Here is a 17,215-nt window from a genome sequence, read left to right on the forward strand (position 1 = left end):
AATTGATTAAAATTATTTTAAACCCGGAAGGCAATGAGTATACTATCCGGCATACTTTTTTTCTCTACGCGTCAACTCTTACACGTCAAATGCCCTGAAATCTGGTGAGACGTTTCTCAGATAACGTAGACGAGTTACTCGACCTTATTGCATCATGTGAGAGAATTTTTTCTTGGTACCCGAGGTCAAACGATAAAACACATCCGTAGATGATGAAGTTTCAGCCCTTTGGCGGGGGCCATCGTCAGAATTATCAAACATTCATTGAAATTACTTACGTTACATATAATCAACTAGTTTGAAAACACTTGCTCGCTAAAGCTCGCTCGGGGTCGGATGCCTAGCGTAGCTGGATTTTGTGCTCGTGCGCTCGCTGACTCGTTGTCAGTGTTTTACCAGATTTCGTAATTGTAGGAGAGACTGGGTCACGATGACTCCCCTAAAAATTCTGGTATTCGCTTCACAGTATACAGAATGAACACTGTCTTTTTGCATGTGACGCAAACCGAATCTGCCATTACTAGTACTAAAAATCTGCGAAGCGCGATTCTCATCCGTCCGCTCAACTCCGCCGTTTGCCTCCAGGCTGAGGAATTTAGCTAGCTGATTTTCGTCGTAGACGTTTACTGTAAATGGATGACGTCAAGAGAAAAAAAACCGTTGGGTGACGTCACTTTCTGAACATCCGAACATCCGACATCCAAACTTTGGTTTCGAACTTTAATACTATGTATGATGTATGATTGTTAGCGACCAAAACAACGAGGAATCACTATGGACCCGTGGCCTAACAATTATTAAGAACAATAGGGGTATAACATAAAATTAAACATTCAATACTCACTAATTTCACATAAAAGGACCACTTGAAGTCAATTGCTAAACTTATTTGACATTTTTTAATAATAATAAACATCCATTACATCTACTGTACGCATCATATCCTGTTGTAAGAGGGTTAGAACTATCAATCTCTCTGTCTTTAACTTCATCTTTTAACAATGTGTCCGTTAACAGTACCTACCTAACTGTAACTAAATACCGCTCCATGCATGCACCGCAGGCGAGATCCGATCGTATCAAATTATAGCGTATTGCGTTGGACGTCAAAACGTTGATCATACGAGGTAACTGAACAACATGGACCAGAGCGACACTTGGAGTGGTTGAGTATCAGGAACCCAGAAGGAACTCGTGAAAACTCTAGTAGTTTGAAATGTTCCAAGTACGATTGAAACTAGTCGGTCGAACTAAAATCTCTAGTTTTTTTTGCTACAGACACTACCGGATGATCGCATTTCTAGTCCTTAACAGCTCACAATCAGTTTAATTTTTGAGGTGTTCGAAAAGGGGAGAAAATTATCGGCGCATATTGTCGTAAGAGAAAAGTTTCGAAGTGGTGAAACAGATGTATGAAAAAAAAAACAATTTGAATAATCGTTTTGCAAGTCGTTTTGGATTTAATTATAGCTAAATAAGTAACGGTGAATAGAGTATAATACATTGCAAAGTATAGAGAAATTCGTTAAATAATATCCTGAAACTACAGATTGCAGGTTTTTTCTCAAATTTCGTTCGAATCGATATGACCGTTTGTTCGAAATTCAGAATATACGTAACTGGAAGCAGTACAGAAGTTTCAGAAGTTTCATAACACATTCTTACTGAATCCTAGATGTACCCTTAAAATTGCGTCAAGCCATTTCTCTGTAATTTACGATAAGTACACGATATAATTGAACAGTTCAAAAAATCGCAATTCGATGATCGTATGTGGCAGAAGCCTCGAAAGCTTCACAGACCATCAGTATTAAAAATGAGGTAAGCTCAGTTTTTTCGGGTCGAACATAATTTTGCAATATGAGTCGTAGGTGAGCCGAAGACGAATATTGCTAATACGTGAAGCGAAAAGATCGTTGCCTCCTTGTCGCACACGATTCTTTATATGACAAGAGTATGTTAAGCGTTTTTTCACAAGGCGTGAAATTGAGGTTAGGATCGCGTAATGTCAGATTTGTCTGCTACAGCGCATGCGCGCAGTACAGAAACGGCCACTTTCAACTCCTAGGGCTTAAAAGTGGTCTTTGCCGTTCTTCACGCATGCGCATTCGCAGACTCGCTCGGCCGTCATAGAAACGGGTACTTTACGTACGGAAAACACGAATGGAAAAACGCGATAAAAATGCGCTCGCTATATAAAGAATATTTTTTCGCAATAACAACAAAGACACTCCGCTTTACAATCGTGCGTAAAAATGGGTTAATAAACGGCGCAAAATCACGACATACGTACGTTTTATAGCAAAACCGTTTATTTCTAAAGTACACAATAATATCTATGAATAACATATACATGTGTTACTCAATGCTGGTAATCGTTTGCATTGTAACCTGCGGTTTGGACACCATTATTGTAGACGTTTCGAGTTCCTACAGGTTCCCTACGAACAACGGCATTGAATCCGCTCTGACCGTCGGCTTTGTACTCGACGATCCGACGGTGGCCATCAGGTTCGATCAGGGTGTAGAAGCCCTCGACAACGTCGCCGTGTCTCGCTTCTTGGTGGCTCTTCACGTCCCCGGACAGCTCGTCGTGCACCTCGTACGAAAAACTGTACTCCGGATTCGAGTCGTAGTCTGCGTCGACGGGTTTCATATCCTCGGTGTACGCGGATGCACTGTGACCGTAGTTGGGGGCGGTTGGGAGCGATTGGGGGGCGGCTATAGCGACAGCCATAAGAGAGGCGAGGAGCACAAGCTGAGGAAGAAATTTTTAGACGATAAATCGATGTAGCAGATTTTCGTGACCGGTGAAAGATAGGGAATTTCATGTAAATAGAGTGCGAAAAATTTCGAGAAATCTGTTGAATGAATTCAAAATGTATAATGGAGGGGGGGTGGGGGGGTTACAAGAGTAAGAAAATATATAAAGTTCAGAATTAACTAATTACATATCTGCTAAGTTGTTGAATTTTGAAAATCTGGAGAATCTCGAAAATCTATTTTGTTGCAGGAGTATGAGAATCAGGAAAACACAGAGTCTGCAGACTTTGTAGAATATTGAAAATCTAAAATTCGGGGAACTCAGAATCCAGATAAATCATGATCTAAAAATTTAAAACAATTAAACCTGGCAGTGTTTCAATAGCTATGCTGTATGATTCGGTCAAAATTAAGAACACAGGTTGCAACTTTGAAATTGAAAATCAGGTCTGATCATCACTGAAACCATAATTAATAATCGAATATGTCGCTCAAAGTTGAGCGAAGCAATTTCATTTCTAATATTATTTTTATCGATATTTTCGCATGCTAAATTACATTTTCGCTGGGATTGAGTCGTGTATAATCTATTTAATTCTCCTTGTTTCAACAGAACTTGATGAGCAGTCAATTATAAAAATTCATGCAGGAATACATAAAATCACAAGAAATCAAACTCTAGAGAAGATTGAATTTAAACAATTCACTGTGACCTGTATAATTCGTAGATTTTTGAAATATTACATTATAATTAGTCCCATCAGAAATTTATCGTATCGCATTGAATTACATCCATAATCTATAAGCATTCGGTAAATAATTATTGTTAAATACCCAGCCTTTTAACAAGTTACACAAAGTTTTTAGATAATTGAAAGCTGATCGAGAAAAAAAGGCAGCGCCGATAATTTTTGAAGCTAGTTAAAAGTGCAAAACGGTCGGACGTTTATTTTTCTCGGCTCATACATTGAAGAGAGAAACCAAAAACTTAAGAAATCGAATCTGAGAATCGAAATCGGCGAGGTTTTTTTCGCAGATTTGAAAGAGTGTCTCGAATCGTTTAATCCACAAATAAATAATAAGTTTACGTAAATGTTCAGCTTACTTGGAGAGCCATGGCTACTTGATCGGTCGAATGACTGTGCGTTAGTGGTAGCTCGAAAATCGATGCGGTTTTTATAACAGGAGACCCCCCTCTTTTCGATGACAAGAATTGCTTTTGTAATTGCAGGTATTGTTATACAACGCCCCAGCTCCCGAGGCTATACACATCGATAAAAATTGACGTTTGCACTTGCTCCACATATCACCCTCCCCGTTTAATTAAACACAAACCACAAGGTAGCATTGTTCAATTTCATGGTCCCACGTGGTCGAAAACCCTTCTTACATCGGGCAGAAAGACGTAACGTTTCCCGGCCAAATTAAATTCAGAAAAAAGTCCGAGTTTCAGTGATCGAAAGTATCCGCAACACGCCCAACAATTCCTCCTGGCGGAATTTTCGATTAGTCCAGATTTAATGACTCGTCAGATACGTCAAAACGTATGTAAGCCGATGAATTCAACGGCTCTAAAAATCTTTACGTCATCACATTTTATCCGGCAATTTTAAGTACTTACATACGCACATCTAACCCGGTAATATTGCTTATAGGCTTCAACGCAATGAAACGCCTTTCTTTTCACCAATTTTTTTCACCACGTCTAATGGATGCCATACCATTGACTTACGGCTACAGAGCCGTTAGCCGAAGTGTCTAAGCTCCTTCGATTAGAATGCGGTCAATTTCAGAGAGGACTTTGCGCTGCTCGTTTTGTTTCAATCGAAATACAGTACACACTGTCCGTGTCAGTCGATGAAATACGAATCCTACACCCCATGCAGGCCGGAGAAGGAAATTCATAAAAAGTTTTATTGGTTCGCTGGTCATCTGATCCATACCTGTGAACTATATGTATGTGGTCTCAATGTCAGTTCTTTCGGTCTAGATTTAGCCCACAGATAAATGTAACAATGCAAAGTAATGATGTAAGCCGATCAGAAAAATCCCTTCGCGATTGCTTAATTTTAGGTTCGCGCTCTTTCATCAAGGGATGCTCTGATGCTTTCTGCAATCAACTTCACAGCTCGATCCGAGGCCAAATACTACCATCATTTTCACTCGCAACCTAGCAGTTACTCTTTTCTGACGAACGAAGCAAGTTAAATATTACAACGATTAGAAAAAACGATTTTAGATAATTTTTTAACATCTTGGATACAACATAATGCATCGACGGTTACGACGCTGATACGACCGAAGAAGAATCCTGCGAGAGTTTCTCATTCGCGAGTTTAACAGCTTGATCAAAGATTGACCAAAATCACGATTACAAACCAAACTGTGCAACGTTTATGACAGTCGGAGAACGAATACACGAAACCGTTTTTGTCTCCTATTCAAATAATGATAGTATTTCTCTAAGTGTATATAGTACTTGCTCTAAAGTTACACAGTGTACAGAGATCAAGAGAGAATTCTATATGCAAGCTTGTCTGCGGTTAGGAACTGAGAGGGGGGTAAATCGTGGGCGTATATAAAGGTGGCGAATTTATGACCAGACATCACTTGGTCCTCTCCAATCAGTCTCATCATGGCCTTCAAGGTGAGTCGGAGCTTGTTAAGGTGGTTCGTCAACGGTGAAATACGTTTGATCTTGTAATTTCTTCCGAAATAAAATTTTCAAATATATCGCAGCAAGTACAACAAGTACTATAGAACACCTGCGGTAATTTTAAAAAATTCTAGAGAACTTGTACGAAAGTTATGAAACTTTCAAAATACTGCGTGTATTCTTATCGGGAAGGAAGTTCCTCAACTCCGGCACAATGAATTTTGAATTGTATTAATTCTCAAACGAACTTAATACTCGTGAAACATTAACGTAAGCATTTTCTTCTTACACATAAATAAACATTTTCTCTCTTCAGTTGTCAGCCCTGTTCTGCACTCTCGTGGCGGTCGCCGCGGCCGGCCTGATTCCATCCGGTCCCCAGGGCTTCCAGGGCGCTTCCGGTTACAGCAACGACAACGACTACCCCCAGACCACCCCCGACTATCCCCACGCCGGAAACGACTTCTCCCGAGTGGGACCCCACGGCTTCAACACCCCCAGCAGCCCCAGCGACTTTGGCCACTCCGGCCACGCTTACGCCGTTAACGAGTACGCCCAGACAACCGGGGAGTATAATTCTCGTCCCTCGAACGAGTTCGCGCAGTCCACACCCGACTACAGTCACGGCGGAAACGAATTCGCTCAGACGACTCCCGACTACGCTCACGCCGGGAACGACTTCGGCCACACGACCCCGAGCTACCCCCACGTCTCGAGCGAGTACGCTTCGAGCACTCCGAGCTACAGTCAGACCACCCCGAGCTACGGCCAAAGCGGAAGTGACTTCAGCCACGGTTCGACCGGCTTCTCCCACAGTGCGATAAACTTCGCCCGTCCCGCCCCAGGCTTCGGGCATTCGACCGGGGGCGACTTCACCCAAACGACATCGAGCTACTCCCACGGATCCTCGCCCTTCCCCCGTCCGACTCCCGTCTTCGTGCCTAACAGCCAGAGCTACAACCAGCAGTCCTACAACTCGCCGATCGTCAAGAACGAGGTGCACGACGTCGACGCCGACTACAATCCAAATCCCGAGTACAGCTACTCGTACAACGTTCACGACGAGAACACCGGCGATGTTAAGAGCCAGCAGGAAACCCGCCGCGGCGACGTCGTCGAGGGCAGCTACTCCCTGATCGAGGCCGACGGAACTCGTCGCATCGTCGAGTACACAGCCGACGCTCACAACGGTTTCAACGCCGTCGTCCACAAGGAAGGCGTCCCCCATCCTCAGCCGACCGAGAACTACACCCCAGCTTCTGTCACCGGGAAATACGGAACACCCGCCACTCACCCTCCTCAGGGCTTCACCTCACCCGCTGAACACACCGGATTTTCGGCCTCCACACCTCGCGGCCCCTTCGACGCTCCCGCATACGGATATCAACATTGATTAGCTAATTTGACCACTTGGAAACCTATTTATTCAATAAAAAAATATTTTTTTAGTTAACCTTGGAGGCTGTTTTTATCGTAGTGCGAGGGTAACTTTCTTCGGAATTCATACCTCGTGCGTTTAAACTGTAGGAAAGAATTAGACACGATTCTTTCAACGATCAAGCTAATTGTAGGTGACAAATAGTTATGTTGAGAATTCAACGTAGGACAAACCCGGGCAGTCACTCAGCTGGTGATTCGATTCTCATTCGGAAGCGAATCGACGGGTTTCTTGTTTCAATACTGTTGGAGCAAATGTATGCATGTGCCGAAATATTATGACTGTACCGGTGGATATGGATTTTGACTGTTTAGGTAGTGAAACACACGGTAGAATCCTTCCTGATATTTTATAGATTCTCAGACTGTTTAGAAACTGATTTTACCGTAACTTAACTTTACATGAAAATGGTGAACAGAATTGATCATTCCTAAACGTCGATCCGTCCCTCGTTGAACGCAAGAATATTACAGACAACAATTTCCGGCGAGTTAAATGCCCACTGATCGAAGGATTGAGTAAAAGTCATCAAGATCTTAATTGAAAATTAATGTTTGGAAGATAGAGAGCAACTATATATAAGTGCTTTGTAAACATTTCTAATTGTAAGTCTATCGGAATTCGCTGGGCCAACATGAAATTACTTTTCACTCCAGCCGAATACATTGGAAAAAATACGGTGTTAATCACCATAGAATATAATTTGGTATCAATCCAACACTATCTAATGTAGAATTGTCGAATCGTTGAAAAAAATTGTTCTGAAGTAGTCCAATTTTCTTGAATTTCAACAACACCACCATTACACAGTGGTGTGTTACCAGGTGCGTTAGAATAGAACCAAAAGGAGAGGTGCAGTAACAAGATAAAAGCACATGGTCAAGGTGTACGATTTAAATTAATTCATATATTTAGAATAAATAGCTAGCGTCGTAACGGGTTGAATTAGTGTTGGTATCCGTGAGAAGGGGCAGAGTAGCTGACGTGGGCAGCGGGGGCGGCGTAACCGTGAGAGACGGGGGCGGCGTAAGCGTGAGCCACGGGGGCGGCGTAGGCATGAGCGACGGGGGCGGCGTAGGCGTGAGCGACGGGGGCGGCGACCTTGACGGCGGGGGCGTACTTGGGGTAGGCGGGGGCGGCGTACTTGGCGACGACGGGGTGAGCGTTGGGTGTTCCCTCCTTCTCAACGACGGCGTTGAATCCGTTGTGGGGGTCGGCGGTGTAGTGGACGATGCGACGGGTTCCGTCAGCTTCGATCAGGGAGTAGCTACCCTGGACGGCGTCTCCGTTGCGGGTCTCCTCCTGGCTCTTGACGTCTCCGGTGATCGAGTCATGGACGTCGTAGGAGTAGCTGTACTGGGGGTTGGGGTCGTAGTCAGCGTCGATGGTCTTGACGACGGCCTTGGCGATGGGGGCGGCGTAGCCGTAGGCGGGGGCGGCGTGGTAGGCCACGGGGGCTGGAGCGATGACGCCGGCGTTGGCGGCGGCCACGAGGGCGGCGAGGGCGATGAGCTGAAGAATAAATTTAGGGTGTGAATGAGTGTCAAATGCAATGTCGACGTTATATTTTAGGGATCTACTAATCTCCTCAAATGTAAAATAATTTTCACGAAAACGATATTTGTAAGAGGTGTATGAATACCGGTTTATTTCCGTGATGCGAGCCATAGGGGCCCCTGGTTGTAGGCAAATCAGAGTACACGGTTACCCTGAGCAGCTCCGCTGCTCTTTTGTTAAACACCTCGGAGCTACTCAGAGTGAACTTGTACTTTGGATTTGCCTATACTATGGGGTTCCTATGGGGCGAGTGACGGAAACAACCCGGTAGAATAGAATTTTGATAGTTTGAAACCACCGATAATCAGCTTACTTTGAAAGCCATGGCTACTTAGTCGGTTGAATGACTGTTCGATAGTGACAGCTTCGGAATCGAGACCGTTTTTATAAGAGGCCCCCCTTCGGCGCGATCGCCAGTCAGCGTTATTGGCATTCCAGTCCTTCTGGCCGCCGTGTGGGCCACTGTAAAACAGCAGTTATACCCCAAGGCTATTAACAAAAATTGACATTTGCACTTGCTCTACATAATTTGCGTTCCCTACCGGCTACCAGACCCTGCGATTCTGTCACAATTTGCGCTTCGCACCGAACGCCTGCATATTAACAAATGACAATTGTTATATGAGTCGGGTCTGTTGTATTGCACAGGTTCGTTTTCACAGCGTGATTGTAGTCTGGCCTCGTTCCAGCACCTTGGACTCGATATAGCAACACTAGGTTAATCGAAGTCTTTGTCAGTGTATTTATTCCCTCGAATTAAAGTCCTTTGATGTACTTGCATAATTGAAAATTGATTAATCGAACGCTTTAAAATGACGGTACTCTAATTTCTCGATCTATGTCAAACGGGGGCGTAATTCTCGAGTGCTGGGTACCGAGTACGTACGTATACCTTGTACAACGCGATTATGCAGATCTAGATGTAGATCATAGATTGAGGAAAAGTATTCAGGGCAATTCGAGTTGCCTAATTCCTAAGGCTATAATATTATTGATTGACAGTTGTACCCTACCCGGGGAACTGTACAATGTTAGAATCTATTAGGAAACATCTATCCAGTGTCGTTCGTCATATATCTTATGCAGAACACCTTGCTCAAACTTAACCGGTGCTACGCATAATCGCATCGACGAGGTCCGTTGCATGTAAGCGAGTCTCTGCGAATTCACATTAAACATCTGTGTCACTACGTGTGTGAAGAAAAAAAAAAACATTTCGCCGTGACTATTATACAACCGAAATACCCTATTACGTAAATTATCAGCTCAATTAATTATGCATCCGAGTACAATTTCGCTCTGTCAAAGGTACAGGCTCCGTTCCAGGTATGTCCGACTCCTACGTTCCGGCTGTCAACGGGATCGCAACGTAACCCGCCTCACGTCTCTTTGATACACTTGAGACTATCACTTAGCCTACCGCCTAGGGAATGGACCTCGCGATCAAGAATTTTACACTTTGGAGGGGCGGGCCCCACGAATCTCGTTTCATTTTCGGCGGTATATAAGCCCGTGTAGCTAGTCTCTAAACATCACTTGATCCAACTCAATTCCCTCGATCAACATGGCCTTCAAGGTAAGAATCCACTGCACCGTTTTATTGTCGATAAAATTGATCAGTTCACAATTTTCTTGGTTAAAATAACAGAATCAGTGTGGATATATAACGATTTAAAGAGTAGTTGGAAAAACAGAATAGCAAAAAAATACGGTATTCCAATGAATCGAACATATTTGAAAATTCTTTGTAAGACGCGATCTACGAGTTAAACTAAATCTTTACGAATTGTACGATATTTCGATTTACAAAACTGAACACATTATTCGTTTTCTTTTCCCAATGGACCAATGTCTCCCAAAGTCTTACTATTTATATTTAGATAGATGAGAATACATGGATCAAAGTTATAATTCGTGACGAAAAACGTAATATTTGTTTCGCGCAAAACGGGGTAGACGAAGATTCTTACGAAAAGGTGAATTCAATTGAAAAGACAAAACATGGCTTACTTTTTAATGCATCGACTAAACTTAAAGTCACATGGAATTTAGATAAGCGCCAATCACTGTTTCGGGATACTATCACGAGTAGATGACACTTCGGATTTCTACCGATACGTTTCACTCTTTATTACAAACGAATCTCGATAAAAATTCAAACCACCCGTTTCTCTATCCAGTGTCCTAAACATTCTATATATATAGTTGTGTCAACTCTTCACGGTTTCCCTTGAATAATGAATATTTCATTCCAGCTCATCGCCCTCGCCGCCCTCGTGGCCGCCGCCAACGCCGGAGTCATCGCTCCCGCCCCCGTGGCCTACCACGCTGCCCCCGCTTACGGCTACGCCGCCCCCATCGCCAAGGCCGTCGTCAAGACCATCGACGCCGACTACGACCACAACCCCCAGTACAGCTACTCCTACGACGTGCACGATGAGCACACCGGAGACGTCAAGAGCCAGCAGGAGAGCCGTCACGGTGACGTCGTCGAGGGAAGCTACTCCCTGATCGAGGCTGACGGAACCCGTCGCATCGTCCACTACACCGCCGACCCCCACAACGGATTCAACGCCGTCGTTGAGAAGGAGGGAACACCCAACGCTCACCCCGTCGTCGCCAAGTACGCCGCCCCCGCCTACCCCAAGTACGCCCCCGCCGTCAAGGTCGCCGCCCCCGTCGCTCACGCCTACGCTGCCCCCGTCGCTCACGCCTACGCCGCCCCCGTGGCTCACGCTTACGCCGCCCCCGTCTCTCACGGTTACGCTGCCCCCGCTGCCCACGTCAGCTACTCTGCCCCCAGCTACGGCTACCACCATTAAGCTCCCGCTATAACCTGTACAATGGATATTTATTTATTATGTGAAAAATAAACCTGTTCTAAGACATTAATTATGACTTGCTGACGAACCCACCGTACTACACCCTTCAATAGTTTATTTGGTTATCGTGATAGCAGCTGAAAGATCCTATTACTGGAATCGGAATGAAACCGCAAAGTAGGTAGACTGAGAGAAATTTTTAATCCCGATTACCGCTCGGTCCTTAACTATTTTCATTTTTTACCACAATAAAAAAATATAGTTTTGAGGTAGAAAATGAAAATTAGTCTTCTAGCTTTTACCAGAAGGTTTAGTATCCGTTGCTATTCTTTCTCATTACGATCACTGTTCCGGCAAAGAATGAAGTCATTTTAAAGTCATTTGAGGTCCGAGTGTCGGCCCGCGCCACAGAAGTCAGCACTGCCGTATAAAGACTTTATAAGACAGTCCCGAAGTTAGCCGTATAAAGTGACGATTGACGGATTGAAATCAAGCGTCTAAAAGTGACTTTTTCCTCTTTATACCGGAAAAAAATTGAACACCACAGGTGCTACCAACGCTTCTGGAGCGTATAATTGTATGAACGTACAAACTCTATAGAAATATCGAAACCGAAGACGAAATGTAGCTGAAACAGTACAATAGAGTCAAACACATCGCAATACTGCCATGTATGCGTCGTATCGAAAGTGCTTCGATTATACATGAAGAGCAATTGTAATAATTACATAATTTACCGTCGTCATATCGATGTTGTACTTTGTACACGCTGATATGTCTCTCATGCCAGTTACAATGCGCCTCGAAGATGACAGCAGAATTTGAGTGTCTGTGACAGATTCTTTCCGTGAAGAGAGATTGTCCATTCAAGTTAGAAATAGCATGAATCTCGCCATCTGTAGGGCCGTTGAAGCGAAGTGAAAAAATGTCAATTTAAAAATCAGTTTTCCCTATATATGCTCAGACATTTTATTCTGAAATCCTGAAACATCACCCGAACGAATTTTTTATAGGACCCCAACTTTACGTTCCTAGATGAGCAAGTGAAGTTTCAATTCTTCAGGGACGTACAGTCGTATACTAAATGTAACTGTTACATGTATTTACTACATCATATAACATATAATCATACACGTTATAATTATAGGTCATTACGGTATTGCAGGGTATTAAATTGATTGAAAGATATTGTTAATTACGTCATGTGTATTTATTACAGGATATAACGAAGAAGACATTTCTTTCGCTTTCTCCTAGCCGCTATATGCATCGACCAAAATTTGAAGGTGAAGCAATGAGAAATGAGATGTATTGTGGAGGGAAAACATCACCGCCATAATGATCTCTGCGTAAATTATACCGACCAAGACATGGAAGGTCGCTACCAAAACGTGGTTGCATCTTTCAGCCTGTTCTGAGAAACTGATACCTGTTTCAACTCCTTTTTGAAATCTGACGTCGTGGATATTTGTTTGAATAGAACAAAATGAAGTACTGGTCACTTCGACACCGCAGATTATGGGATAAAAGGAGCTAGAAATTATTCTCAAATGTTACTATCTGTGAACTGGTACAAAATCATGCGACGAACAATAAAATGAACTTTAACGTCGATTGCGAAGAACAAATGTAGTGGAGCATCGTTAGAAGAATCGCAATTATTGACATTCCCCAATATCTGTAGCTATTTTTAAAACGTAACTTACAGTGTTTCTTTGAAAGTAATCAAGTCACTAAAATTAATAAAAGATATGAAATAAATAAGAAAAAATAGAAGTCCGTTTGATTGCGACTACCAACTGTTTCGTAATCGTGAAATTATCTCACAAAAATTGATAACTTTCGAAAGAAATTAGCGCAACTTACACGTCGAATCAGTTTTTCATGTTTGATCAGACATGATCGTAAAAATTCTATCTAATCAAATTTACCATGGCTATATTGAAAATCGGACGACATTTCCGTATACCGAAGTACTATCAAATTCCTTGAAAATTTCGTGACCTGAAAACGTTGATTTTGACCCCAGAAAAAACAACTTGTACGTAATTTACACAGGTTTGAAATTAACGCAATACCGCGTCACAGTTCACACATTGAAATATCACCGAGAGAAAATTTCTACGCAACTTACCGAGCGCAATTTTAATTACCGTAAGCAATTGACCGAGAACTTCACGAGGACCAAAGCGACATGATCGCTGGCGCTACAAGTGGCGATTCACCTGCTCGCATCAATTACGATTCAAAAGTCCTGAAGACCGCGTAGCATCGAAGGACGGCCTTGATCACAACGTAATACAAAGTCATGTAACAAGTTGGGCACACGTTGCCGCCGGTTATCAATGGTCCAGATCTCCTCTTGTTACAGCTGATCGCACTCCCGAGTCCGGTGCGATGCTGGCTCTACAAGGAGCCGCCATCGACGAGAAGAAAGCGGGACTTATGGCCCCGGGTGGATCGATTCGTTTGGGCGTTATGCAATCCGGTAAGCGAAAAGTGGATCAAATTTCAACGCCGCGCAAAGTGTGCGTATATGTTACACTGTACGGCGTTATGTCACAGAATTAATTACTCCGTCTTACCTGGATCTAAATTATGGCTAATCGACTGTCGGACACATTCGGAAAGGGTGTAATTTATCCACTCTCGCATAAGGCCGGAGCAATTACACGATTGCGATAATAGAAACTATCTCGAAGCCGATCGTGCAATGCGGAAAGCTAGCCTCAGACTTTGTTTCTTCGATAAAGAAAGCCATCGTCGTGGAATAAAAATTGAATGCCATTAGGCTGGTGTAAACCACAATATATATTTGCAGAATTTTCCTCTCCACAACTCAACAACAGTCGTAAGTTGTTAGATTACTTTTTGAAAAACTTATTGGTCACTGTGACAGAATCGAATAATCCACAAGACTGTGCAGTTCGTGTTTATGATGCATTCGAACATGCTCGTATTATGTGAAAGGCACCATGGATTGCTTAGTGTTTATGACTAGATAGACAGGGATTGCGAAGTTTAATTTTCAAGCCCATCTGTTTGGACCTCTTTCCTTCTCCACGATTTTGATGACGGATGCCTTTTCCATGAATTCGATTCTTATTCTGCCGTCATGTAAGATGATGCTTGACCACTGGAGCTGCAATTTCAGCTGCCACGTGTTCCGACTGAGCTTAGGATCTCTAAAGGAAAGACTGACAGCTTCGATGCTACCACGGATTGCTGTGATTGATTGAGATTGATGCCGAAGCTGTAACTCTTGCTATATCTCTGCTTGAATGCAAAGAGTCCCCTCGGTGATCTAAAATGAAATATTATCCAAACGTGCCAAATTTTACCACCATTCTTCTAATCTGAGGTTATTCAGATATTGTGATCATTTATCTTTAATTTATTACACTTCAAACGTCAATTTGAACTGAAATTAAAACGTTCTGAAATTTTTTGTGAAAGCTGTGTAAAAGTAGAGCCAGTTACAAAGTATCGAATGATCCTGACATTCTGTTACACTTTAATTTCTCAAAATCTCGATGCTTATCAATCTCTGCATTATCTATTTTGCAGGCAAACAATCGTTGCGGAGAATGAAACACAGAACGACGTGCCTGCCGGTGTCATAATGACCAGATTGATCAGCTAGCCCACGAAATAACCAATTGTTAGCCAATCGCAAGCCAGCCAATTCACGGCTGCCACGATATAGATATATCTACAACGAGATAATCACTCTGGCATCGCGAGAGAATAATGGTTAATAAATACCGTTGGACACTCGGTGGGAGAAAGCGCACTATCGGATTGGTATATAATCTCGAGTCAATTCTGCAGCAATTAATATTCTTTCCAAAGACATTCAATAGACAATATGGCTTCCAAGGTGAGTTATAATTTTTCAGCGTAAAAAACCCGCTGAAACGAATACCTTTAGAGGTGAAGACTTTTCTCAAGGCTAGATTCACAAATACGGTTCTCTCTAGTTTGAGCTGAAATATTAACAAAACATTTCTCTGCCTGGCCACACTGTTGGTAAATTTATCGACAGCGAATTCAAGTTCGCTAGTCGCTGATAACAATAGTCGACAAAAATTTTTAACAAGCAAGGTCCTAACTAATTTTTACATAACTATCTACCCTCGTTATAAAACCGTATCTATTTTGATTCGACCAGGTCTAGTTTGTGCTTTACAGCTACTATCAGTAAAATTGAATGTTTGTCGTTTTGGCTTTCCTTTTTTGATTCGGGATGTTTTGCTATTTACAATAAATACCAGTTACTTGCAATAAATGACAAAACACCCTGAATAAAAAAACGTAAGTCAAAACGACAAGCATTCAATTTTACTCTTAGTAGCTGTAACACAAAAACTAGACCTGATCGAATCAAAATAAATCAGTTTATATAACGATGATAAGCAGGTGTTTAAAAATTAGTAATCATCTTCCTTATTAAAAAAATTTGTTGACCAGTGAACCGTAACACTATATATGTCATGACCTCATTTTTGTTCGCAGAAACTGTAGTTTTGGAAAAACTAAAAAAATCATAAATTACAATAAAACTATTCGTATAATTCGAAATTCTATTATACGAAACCTTGTTCCGAACACAATCAGTTCAAAGTTTTCATGTTACCCGGAAAAGGTGAATTTTTGCTAACCAATTCGTAATACATTCGATTAAAAATTTTCAAATCGTTTCGAATACATCTCTCACCGTTTTCGATTTACAGATGATCGTCTTCGCCGCTCTCGTGGCCGCTGCCACCGCCGGAATCATCGCTCCCGCCCCCGTGGCCTACCACGCCGCCCCCGCCTACGGCTACGCCGCCCCCATCGCCAAGGCCGTTGACGCCGACTACGACCCCAACCCCCAGTACAGCTACTCCTACGACGTGCACGATGAGCACACCGGAGACGTCAAGAGCCAGCAGGAGAGCCGTCACGGTGACGTCGTCGAGGGAAGCTACTCCCTGATCGAGGCTGACGGAACTCGTCGCGTCGTCCACTACACGGCCGACCCCCACAATGGATTCAACGCCGTCGTCGAGAAGGAGCCTGCAGGTCACGGACACGTAGTCGCTAAATACGCACCAGCCCCCGTGAAGTACGCCGCTCCCGCTTATGGCTACCAACACTAGATTTATTTGACGAAGTCTAGAATGACAGAATTTTGTGTAAATATATAGTAATTTAATAAATCAACTACATTGCGTGTGTTAAATTTGACAGTTTTGGTAAAGGCTCTGTGAACGAAAGATCAAAGCTTGAATGAGATTACATTACGCAAGAAGAAACCTCTTGGAATTCGATGAAAACATCTGAATATCACAATTTTGAAACGAGTTCAAATTAATCGTTCAACGCGAACTAATGGAGACTATGGTTTGATGTAGATTATATTGAAACTTGTTGATGATGGTAACTTTTTCATTTGTTACAAATATAAGGCATACCATAATCGGCTTTGAAGACCAATTTTAAATCAGAGTACAGTACATCGTATTCAAAAATATCGCCGGTAGTTGTTATTACAACTACACGCTTAAATATCGATAGAAATTTGGCGATATCTGCTCTGCACGCTGTTGTTATGTTGGTACGATTATGTCAGCCACCGATAATACGCACGTGTAGCTGACTTCACTCTGTCATAATATGGAAGTATACTTTCCTGCTGTGACAGCTAAACGTGCGTATTATCATTGGTCGGCATAATCATAGCTTGTGTTTAGTTTCTGGATTCTGTGATTAAATCATTTTTTGTTAAGATCTCTAAACGCTTCTAACGATGATATCCATCCATGTCTAATACGCAAATCCTGAACAGTCCCATCACTGCTTAAGATTTGAGAAAAGTAATATTCAAAAATACATGCCTGCAAGTCCATTAGAGGTACTAATTAGCCTTGTCTTGAAATTTGACTAGTAACCTAATTGCCGAACGTCGTTATTAAATCTCATACCGTTGAACAAGTC

The 17,215-nt window shown here is 42.6% G+C and overlaps 5 protein-coding genes across 5 annotated transcripts; 3 read left to right on the forward strand and 2 right to left on the reverse strand.

Annotated features, from left to right (window-relative positions):
• Window positions 1-2,290: 2,290 nt before the first annotated feature.
• Window positions 2,291-3,957, reverse strand: LOC124182923 (larval cuticle protein A2B-like). Its single transcript, XM_046570732.1, has 2 exons — window positions 3,869-3,957; window positions 2,291-2,758 (listed from the first exon to the last, which is right to left on the reverse strand). The coding sequence occupies exons 1-2, from the start codon at window positions 3,878-3,880 to the stop codon at window positions 2,363-2,365; spliced, it is 408 nt and encodes a 135-aa protein (XP_046426688.1). The 5' UTR covers window positions 3,881-3,957; the 3' UTR covers window positions 2,291-2,362.
• A 1,370-nt stretch (window positions 3,958-5,327) lies between these two features.
• LOC124182907 (DNA-directed RNA polymerase II subunit RPB1-like) lies at window positions 5,328-6,872 on the forward strand. Its single transcript, XM_046570714.1, has 2 exons — window positions 5,328-5,410; window positions 5,736-6,872. Exons 1-2 carry the CDS (start codon window positions 5,399-5,401, stop codon window positions 6,810-6,812), a joined length of 1,089 nt encoding a protein of 362 aa, XP_046426670.1. The 5' UTR covers window positions 5,328-5,398; the 3' UTR covers window positions 6,813-6,872.
• Window positions 6,873-7,744: 872 nt separating this feature from the next.
• Window positions 7,745-8,871, reverse strand: LOC124182915 (larval cuticle protein A3A-like). The gene is made up of 2 exons (XM_046570724.1): window positions 8,728-8,871; window positions 7,745-8,369 (listed from the first exon to the last, which is right to left on the reverse strand). Exons 1-2 carry the CDS (start codon window positions 8,737-8,739, stop codon window positions 7,803-7,805), a joined length of 579 nt encoding a protein of 192 aa, XP_046426680.1. The 5' UTR covers window positions 8,740-8,871; the 3' UTR covers window positions 7,745-7,802.
• A 998-nt stretch (window positions 8,872-9,869) lies between these two features.
• Window positions 9,870-11,306, forward strand: LOC124182914 (larval cuticle protein A3A-like). The gene is made up of 2 exons (XM_046570723.1): window positions 9,870-9,990; window positions 10,670-11,306. The coding sequence occupies exons 1-2, from the start codon at window positions 9,979-9,981 to the stop codon at window positions 11,234-11,236; spliced, it is 579 nt and encodes a 192-aa protein (XP_046426679.1). The 5' UTR covers window positions 9,870-9,978; the 3' UTR covers window positions 11,237-11,306.
• A 3,686-nt stretch (window positions 11,307-14,992) lies between these two features.
• LOC124182922 (cuticle protein 7-like) lies at window positions 14,993-16,700 on the forward strand. Its single transcript, XM_046570731.1, has 2 exons — window positions 14,993-15,116; window positions 15,970-16,700. Exons 1-2 carry the CDS (start codon window positions 15,105-15,107, stop codon window positions 16,375-16,377), a joined length of 420 nt encoding a protein of 139 aa, XP_046426687.1. The 5' UTR covers window positions 14,993-15,104; the 3' UTR covers window positions 16,378-16,700.
• The last annotated feature ends 515 nt before the right edge of the window (window positions 16,701-17,215 follow it).

The sequence above is a fragment of the Neodiprion fabricii genome, chromosome 5 (genome assembly GCF_021155785.1).
Source record: "Neodiprion fabricii isolate iyNeoFabr1 chromosome 5, iyNeoFabr1.1, whole genome shotgun sequence".
In the NCBI taxonomy this organism is placed as follows: Eukaryota; Metazoa; Arthropoda; class Insecta; order Hymenoptera; family Diprionidae; genus Neodiprion; species Neodiprion fabricii.